The sequence below is a fragment of the Silurus aristotelis genome (genome assembly GCF_946808225.1).
Source record: "Silurus aristotelis genome assembly, chromosome: 5".
NCBI lineage: Eukaryota > Metazoa > Chordata > Actinopteri > Siluriformes > Siluridae > Silurus > Silurus aristotelis.
The window spans coordinates 867694-877693 of NC_139578.1; the positions used below are offsets into that span (position 1 = coordinate 867694).

At 42.6% G+C, this 10000-nt stretch overlaps 1 protein-coding gene across 1 annotated transcript in view; it reads right to left on the reverse strand.

The window, feature by feature from the left end:
- Positions 1 to 10000, reverse strand: part of dpp6b (dipeptidyl-peptidase 6b) — a 54913-nt gene that overhangs the window by 44134 nt on the left and 779 nt on the right. Inside the window, exon 1 of the mRNA XM_083542496.1 lies at positions 9765 to 10000. This exon is cut by the window's right edge and continues 779 nt beyond it. Coding sequence (XP_083398622.1) covers positions 9765 to 9929 — 165 coding nt within the window. The 5' untranslated portion in view covers positions 9930 to 10000. The remainder of the gene's footprint in view (positions 1 to 9764) is intronic.

Genomic DNA, 10000 nt, shown 5'->3' on the forward strand with positions numbered 1-10000 from the left:
ACAACTACACATACAACCACAACTACACATACAACCACAACTACACATACAACTACAACCACAACCACAACTACACACACAACAACCACAACTACACATACAACTACAACCACAACTACACATACAACCACAACCACAACTACACATACAACTACAACCACAACTACACATACAACTACAACCACAACTACACATACAACCACAACTACACATACAACTACAACCACAACTACAACTACACATACGACAACTACAACCACAACTACACATACAACTACAACCACAACTACACATACAACTACAACCACAATTACACATACAACCACAACTACACATTCAACTACAACCACAACTACACATACAACCACAACTACACATACAACTACAACCACAACTACACATACAACCACAACTACACATACAACTACAACCACAACTACACATACAACCACAACTACACATTCAACTACAACCACAACTACACATACAACCACAACTACACATACAACTACAACCACAACTAAACATACAACCACAACTACACATACAACTACAACCACAACTACACATACAACCACAACTACACATTCAACTACAACCACAACTACACATACAACCACAACTACACATACAACTACAACCACAACTACACATACAACCACAACTACACATACAACTACAACCACAACTACACATACAACCACAACTACACATTCAACCACAACTACACATACAACCACAACTACACATACAACTACAACCACAACTACACATACAACCCCATCAACACATACAACTACAACCACAAACACAACTACACGTACAACTACAACCTCAACCACAACTACACATACAACTACAACCACAACTACACATACAACCACAACTACACATACAACTACAACCACAACTACAACTACACATACGACAACTACAACCACAACTACACATACAACTACAACCACAACTACACATACAACTACAACCACAATTACACATACAACCACAACTACACATACAACTACAACCACAACTACACATACAACCACAACTACACATACAACTACAACCACAACTACACATACAACCACAACTACACATACAACTACAACCACAACTACACATACAACCACAACTACACATTCAACTACAACCACAACTACACATACAACCACAACTACACATACAACTACAACCACAACTAAACATACAACCACAACTACACATACAACCACAACTACACATTCAACTACAACCACAACTACACATACAACCACAACTACACATACAACTACAACCACAACTACACATACAACCACAACTACACATACAACTACAACCACAACTACACATACAACCACAACTACACATTCAACCACAACTACACATACAACCACAACTACACATTCAACTACAACCACAACTACACATACAACCACAACTACACATTCAACCACAACTACACATACAACCACAACTACACATACAACTACAACCACAACTACACATACAACCACAACTACACATACAACCACAACTACACATACAACTACAACCACAACTACACATTCAACCACAACTACACATTCAACCACAACTACACATACAACCACAACTACACATACAACTACAACCACAACTACACATACAACCACAACTACACATTCAACCACAACTACACATACAACCACAACTACACATTCAACTACAACCACAACTACACATACAACCACAACTACACATACAACCACAACTACACATACAACTACAACCACAACTACACATACAACCCCATCAACACATACAACTACAACCACATATATATTGGTGTTAATCACCTAAACCTTTTTGTAACCACACCCCTAAACCTTCCCCAATTCTAACTATAACTCTGAAGCTAACTACACCCATGACCACACCCCTGACCACACCCCTGACCACACCCCTAACGCTGCCTCTAATCCTAAATGTAACCCGACCACCCAATTCTGCCATTAAACTCCTGCCCCTGAACCCAGTCTTTACCTATATATCATCTGATAATAATTAAATGGTGTGAATTGTGACAGATTTGTAAGTATGAAGTAATGTTGTGTGTGTGTTTGTGTGTTTGTGTGTGTTTAGTGTGTGTGATAGAGAAAAAGGCATTTCTGGCTGAAGATGGTGAGTGACTCAACAGCACTGTGAAGATAATGAAGACGATGATGAAAGTGTAATAGTATCGCATTGAAATGTTACAGCGCTATTCTTAGCTTAGCGCTCCCCGCGAGACACGTCTATCTGAGCGCGGGGCGTCTGCGATGTTGCTCGTCCCGGATCCCGTACCTGAATCCGCGAGTGTCAGAACCTTCTGACGCACAGAAGAAACACCTCTGATACGAGAGCAAAAATCATAAATAAACCCTGGAGCAGGAAAACAACGACGACGACACGGTTTAAAAGTTCGAGCAAGTGTGAGATAAAGTAAAAGTGTGTGTGTGTGTGTGTGTGTGTGTGTGTGTGCGTGCGTGTGCGTGTGCGTGTGTGTGTGTGTGTGTGTGTGTATGAGATTCGGAGAGAAATATATATTGCATGTCATCTGACTGAATGAATTTGTCCTGCAGGAGATATATATTTTCATCTGCGTTTTATTTCAAGAATTTCCGGAGAAAAAAAGTCTCGTAATGTCTCGTTCTGCTGATGTTTCTCTTTCAATGGATCACATGAGTCCTGGAGCACTTCCTTTTCCGCTCCAATTTTAATTTTAAAACAGCTTTTACAATTACAGCGTGTGTTAATTTTACCGTACGATCATACATCATCTGTTTGCCTTTGGCCACGCCCACAAAATTCCTTAATGGTCGAAGGGGCTGAAAAGGTGGCTAAATTGCTTTTGTACTTTTGGCCAAAGTTGACATAGTTGCCTTAAGTTTTCTTTCTATACGCAAAACGATATGAGAGCTTCATGTTGCTATGGCGATAGAGGTGCCATGTGGATAATGTTGTGTTTGGAGTGTGTCCTTGTACTTGACTGTCACTCGGGTCTGTTTCGGCTTTGTTCCTCCCCTTCTGCGTAATAATAACCTCATAATAATAACACCCTGTCTCAGCTAATAATCCATTACACACACACACACACACACACACACACACACACACACAGAACCAGGATTCCTATTTTGGGCAGCATTTGTGCTCAGAAGTCTGTAGTAATATAATTCATGAGGAATCACATTCACGCACCAGACTATGTTTTTGATCCACGTGTCAAACGTCTGAGATCACGTGTGAGAAAATCCTAGAAAGGTGTGGTAGCCCAGGAGGCCACTGTTATTGGATTGGATGTGTGGCAGGAGCAGTGTGGTCTCCAAGGTTCTGGTCTTATTGGGCTCAGCAGAACCACTTTTAGTGACACTGTAATCAGTGTTTTTAAGCAGAGCTTAGAGGAGTGTGTGTGTGTGTGTGTGTGTGTGTGTGTGTGTGCTCACACAACTAAAGGAGGCCAAAAACAAAGGCCACACCTCCTCAATGATAACTAAAGACAGAGGCCACACCTTTATTATAAAAGAAGAAAAAGGCCACGCCTTTATAATGACTAAAGCCTGAGGCCACACCTTCTTTATAATAACTAGACAGAGGCCACACCTCCTTTATAATAACTAAAAACAGGCCACACCTTCTTTATAATAACTAAATACGGAGGCCACGCCTCCTTTATAATAACTTAAGAAAAAGGCCACGCCTTTATAATAACTAAAGACAGAGGCCACACCTCCTTTATAATAACTAAAGACAGAGGCCACACCTCCTTTATAATAACTAAAGACAGAGGCCATGCCTCCTTTATAATAGCTAAAGACAGAGGACACGCCTCCATTATAATAACTAAAGACAGAGGCCACACCTCCTTTATAATAAATAAAGACAGAGGCCACGCCTCCTTTATAATAACTAAAGACAGAGGACACGCCTTTGTAATAACTAAAGACAGAGGCCACACCTCCTTTATAATAACTAAAAACAGAGACCATGCCTCCTTTATAATAGCTAACACATAGGCCACGCCTTTATAGTAACTAAAGACAGAGGCCACGCCTCCTTTACTAGAAGTACAGGCACAAAGGCCCCGCCTCCTTTGCCAGAACAAATGATAAAAGTCACGCCTTTTTTTATTAAAGCTAAAAACACAGGCCACACCTCCTTTCATGAACAAGCAGATATAGGAAACACCTCCTTCACTATACTTAACCGTATGAAGGCCACATCTTCTTTACTACTACCATGTTGCCTTAACTACAATTAAAGATGTAATGACCACGCCTTCTTTTTCATTCACAAACACAGACACCACACCTACTTTAACAGAACTAAAGCACAGAGGCCACACCCTCTTCTCTTTGATTGACAAGTAAGACCCGCCTCCTCCTCCTCCTCCTCACGGTTGCCATGGTTTCTAAGGTTATAAGGGTGAGGCGGGAACATGTGAGCGAGTCGTGCTTTTCTTCTCCGTACAGATTGCTGGCCAGGGAATGGATAATGCAGAACACACACACACACACACACACACACACACACACACACACACACACACACACACACACACATACAGCCTCAACCTGGCAGGAGCAGCGATGACATCACACACAGCCTGCTCGTTTCAGCAAGACAGTCAAGAGACAGACGGAGAGAGAAAAGGTTTCTCTCAGGTGAGGTCACTCTGTGTGTGTGTGTGTGTGTGTGTGTGTGTGTGTGTGTGTGTGTGTGTGTGTGTGTGTTATTTTAATTCACACATTGTACCCTGTCACAGTGCATTGATCTATTTGTCTCGCTGTGCATTTGAACACATTCAGTCACCTTTAAGCCCCGCCCACAGCAGCACAGCCGTCCTTTAACCAGTGTGTATTACAATTTTATAAATTAATAAATTAATGTATTAAACAAACACAACAAATAAACACAACAATTAATAAACACAATGGAGGAAATCTACTCTGTGTGTCTGGCTGATTCTGAGCACGTCCTCACAGTCTGATCAAAAATATCGTATGAAGGACAGATGGAGGGACAGAGCAGAGCAGACCTTCACTCGCTCCTCCTTTAAGCTCTGCTGAAGAGACACACTCATTTAGGTCATTAAATTAGCTTCTGCTGAGGCTTAAAAAACAGAAACTCCATTAGTGTGGACACGGTGCAGGTCCCAAATTACACAACGCAAATTCTGTTTGGGCTTTAGGACTAATTTTAGGTTTTATTGCCAAACATCAGCATAAAAACACCAAACCACATGCTGAAAGCCAAAAATAGCAGCCTGAAAAAAAGCTAAAAGTCATTGCAAATCCCCCAATACCAGGCCTTGAACAAGTACATCAAACCTAAACAGACTATTCAACAAAATATGTTTGGTAGTTCAGCGGAGCTCTGCAGAGACCAGCAGCAATAACAAAATCAAGAAAATGTAAGAAAAAACAAAAGATAATTGCAGTAAAATGTAATAATATGATTATGTACAATGAAAAAATTTTGCAGTGAAACTTGGTGCAAACAGGATCATCAGAAATAATGAAATATTGGCTACAGGTCTTTGGAAGAAGCTGTTCCTCAGTCTGTTAGTGTGTGTCTGAATGTCCGGTACCTTGTGCCTGATGGGAGGAGCCTTCTTGAGCTTTCTCATGAAAAAAAGCCTCTGATGATCTTTCTTCACTGAGTAGGAAGTGTTAATGGTCCATGTTAAATCCTTTGTGATGTGCAGAACAAGGAATTTGATGTGGTTAAGCCTCTCAACCTCCTCACTGTTAATGTGAAGAGGGGATGGCGTCGTTTTTCTGGATCTCCTGTAGTCCACAAACATCTCCTTTGTTTTATTTACAGAACCTTTAGAATAACTGGTGTCAGGGCGACTGGGTGATGGTCATTTATACACCTTACTGTTGTTTTTCCGGCACAGGAACAATAGTGCTGGATTTGAGGCGTGTAGGACCTCCTGCAGAGACAGCAGAAGATATTGGTTTGGGAACACCTTGTTGGGTCTTGATGGTTAATACAGTATCAGTGCAAAAGGACATGTAGGCCAAAACAGATGAACTATGTTCCACCAGGTCTGTGTTCTGAGCAAAAAACTCCCAGTCTGTGATTCCACAGCAATCCTGCAGCCATGAAGTAGACTCTTTACTCCAGACAGTTTTGATAGTTGGTTTTGTTCTGCAGATGAGAGGTCTGAAGGATGGGGTCATTTCTACGGAGATGTGAGTGGAGAGGCTAAGATGTGGAGATCGGGAGCATTGCATGAGTCCCAACATCAGCCCTAAAGGCCTTAATACAAGCCCTCAAGGGCAAGAAACATCAGCCCTGAAGTTCAAAAATCACTTCTCATCAACCCCTCACCAAACTCATTACCAACGGTCATGGTAAATATTTGGTAAATATTTACCAAATATTTACCAACCTCATTACCAACCTCATTACCAACCTTATCACCAACCTCACCCCTCATCAACCTCATCACCAACCTCAACAACCTCATCACCAACCTCACCCCTCATCAACCTCATCACCCCTCATCAACCTCATCACCAACCTCAACAACCTCATCACCAACTTCACCCCTCATCAACCTCATCACCCCTCATCAACCTCATAACCAACCTCACCCATCATCAACCTCATCACCAACCTCACCCCTCATCAACCTCATCACCCCTCATCAACCTCATCACCCCTCATCAACCTCATCAACCTCATCACCCCTCATAAACCTCATCACCAACCTCAACAACCTCATCACCAACTTCACCCCTCATCAACCTCATCACCCCTCATCAACCTCATCAACCTCATCACCCCTCATCAACCTCATCACCAACCTCAACAACCTCATCACCAACTTTACCCCTCATCAACCTCATCACCCCTCATCAACCTCATCACCCCTCATCAACCTAATCACCCCTCATCAACCTCATTACCAACCTCACCCCTCATCAACCTCATCACCCCTCATCAACCTCATCACCCCTCATCAACCTCATCACCCTTCATCAACCTCATCACCAACCTCAACAACCTCATCACTAACTTCACCCCTCATCAACCTCATCACCCCTCATCAACCTCATCACCCCTCATCAACCTCATCACCCCTCATCAACCTCATCACCAACCTCACCCCTCATCAACCTCATCACCCCTCATCAACCTCATCACCCCTCATCAACCTCATCACCCCTCACCAACCTCATCACCAACCTTACCAACCTCACCCCTCATCAACCTCATCACCCCTCACCCCTCATCAACACCATCACCCCTCACCAACCTCATCACCAACCTCACCAACCATCACCAACCCACAAACCTCACCCCTCATCAACCTCATCACCCTTCATCAACCTCATTACCCCTCATCAACCTCATCACCAACCTCACTCCTCATCAACCCCTCAAAATCACCTCACATCAGCCCCTAACACAAGCCCCAAAGACCAGATACCTGCGTAAAAAGCTAATAAAACTGCTGATTCGGCATAAAATGGTAATATTTACCAAATTAAGCGACTTTTCAAAATTGGTACTAAAATCCAAAATTTAAGACAACAGTCACATACAAGTTTTAGATTTTAGCTACATGACTGTAAACACACAAACAAATGCACACACACACACACACACACACACACACAATCGAGCGCACAGCGAGAGTCGATACGTTTCTCGTCACTAAGCCGTTCCCCATCCACAGGCTGCCGTCTTTTCTGAATGTCACTCTATTCTGGTCCGGCTTCCTCGGACCGGGTCATTAAATACGGTCGCTGTATCGGCTCGAGTACAGAAATAAATGAAATGGGTTTGGTTTCGAGGATAAACACTGAACACGGAACATGAACAAGTCCATTAAATGTATGGATTAATTTATAATAAGACAACAGAATTTGCTGTGTGTTTTTGGTCTTAAATTTAACCTTCAGGTTTCACACACACACACACACACACACACACACACACACACACACACACACACACACACCCCCCTGATGGTGCTGTGCTCCCAGAGCATGTTTCTCTCCAGTGCTCCAATTACACCCTAATTGCAATAATCCGAGATGAAGCGCACGTGCTGCGTTTCCCGCCGGCCGTGTCCTTTCACTCAGAGTTCCTGAGCGCGTCCAAAGAGAAGAACATTCCAGAGATACACCATTTCTATATATTCAGATGAGGTGAAGAGCTCTGGGGTGCAGTCAGTGTTCACATTCTTTACAAAGGTGTTCAAGATCTCTATAGCAGGAGATCTTCCACATCTTCCAACCCAGGGAAAGCAGATCTTCGTGGAGCTAGCTTTGTGCACAGGGGCATTGTCATGCTGGAACAGGTTTGGGTCTCCCACACATCATCATTATCATCATCAACATCATCATCACATTTCACTCCATATTCTCGATTACAACGTATGTATTTAGCCACGCCCACAAAACACCATAAAAGGTAAACGTGACTAAATAGTAAATGAGTCTTTTCTCCACCTAAATACAGATTTCAACAACGTATTATTATTATTATTATTATTATTATTATTATTATATGTAAATGCTACTCCTGTGCACATTTGTTACACAAAATAAATGTCAAGCAAAAATCCTTACAAATTCTTTTTTAATTGAAATTCTATAAAAACCTTCTGAGTATCAATAAAGTAAATCCAAATTTTATTATCTTTTTTTTTTTAAGTGTGAAGATTTTACAAAAATTTGTTATTTGTTAGATTTTTTGTTTTAATTTGCAAGAAAAAAATATAGTGATTACATATTACATATGTGTGTGTGTGTGTGTGTGTGTGTGTGTGTGTGTGTGTGTGTGTGTGTGTATGCGCCATGTATAAGACACTTTAAGCTACATGAAGTGTGTATGATGGGGATGAGCTGAATCAGGACTCGGTGTGTGTGTGTGTGTGTGTGTGTGTGTGTGTGTGTGTGTGTGTGTGTGTGTGTGTGTGTATGCGCCATGTATAAGACACTTTAAGCTACATGAAGTGTGTATGATGGGGATGAGCTGAATCAGGACTCGGTGTGTGTGTGTGTGTGTGTGTGTGTGTGTGTGTGTGTGTGTGTGTGTGTGTGTGTGTGTGTATGCGCCATGTATAAGACACTTTAAGCTACATGAAGTGTGTATGATGGGGATGAGCTGAATCAGGACTCGGTGTGTGTGTGTGTGTGTGTGTGTGTGTGTGTGTGTGTGTGTGTGTGTGTGTGTGTATGCGCCATGTATAAGACACTTTAAGCTACATGAAGTGTGTATGATGGGGATGAGCTGAATCAGGACTCGGTGTGTGTGTGTGTGTGTGTGTGTGTGTGTGTGTGTGTGTGTGTGTGTGTGTGTGTGTGTGTGTATGCGCCATGTATAAGACACTTTAAGCTACATGAAGTGTGTATGATGGGGATGAGCTGAATCAGGACTCGGTGTGTGTGTGTGTGTGTGTGTGTGTGTGTGTGTGTGTGTGTGTGTGTGTGTGTGTGTGTGTGTGTGTATGCGCCATGTATAAGACACTTTAAGCTACATGAAGTGTGTATGATGGGGATGAGCTGAATCAGGACTCGGTGTGTGTGTGTGTGTGTGTGTGTGTGTGTGTGTGTGTGTGTGTGTGTGTGTGTGTGTGTGTGTGTGTGAACAGTATAAAACACTACACTCCTGATAGTAAATCACTGCACCGCTGTGCCACACGAAGGCGATATTTTACTTTTTTTTTAAATAAATTGATCATTTAATTAATGGATTAAATTGAAGAAAAAAACTCTTACGTCCTCCTCCTCGCGCGTGGTCTCGCGGCGGCGCTCGTGCCGGTGTTCGGGGGGGCTCTTGATCGCCTTCTCGCGCGCACCGAGCAGCCGACTGGCCTCCGGGGGACCGGGGAACGACGCACCGGTGTTGATTTTCCCCGTAAACCTCTGGTACAGCGAAGCCATGAGTTCGCGCGGATGTGTGTGTGTGTGTGTGTGTGTGTGTGTGTGTGTGTGTGTGTGTTTATGTTTGTGTG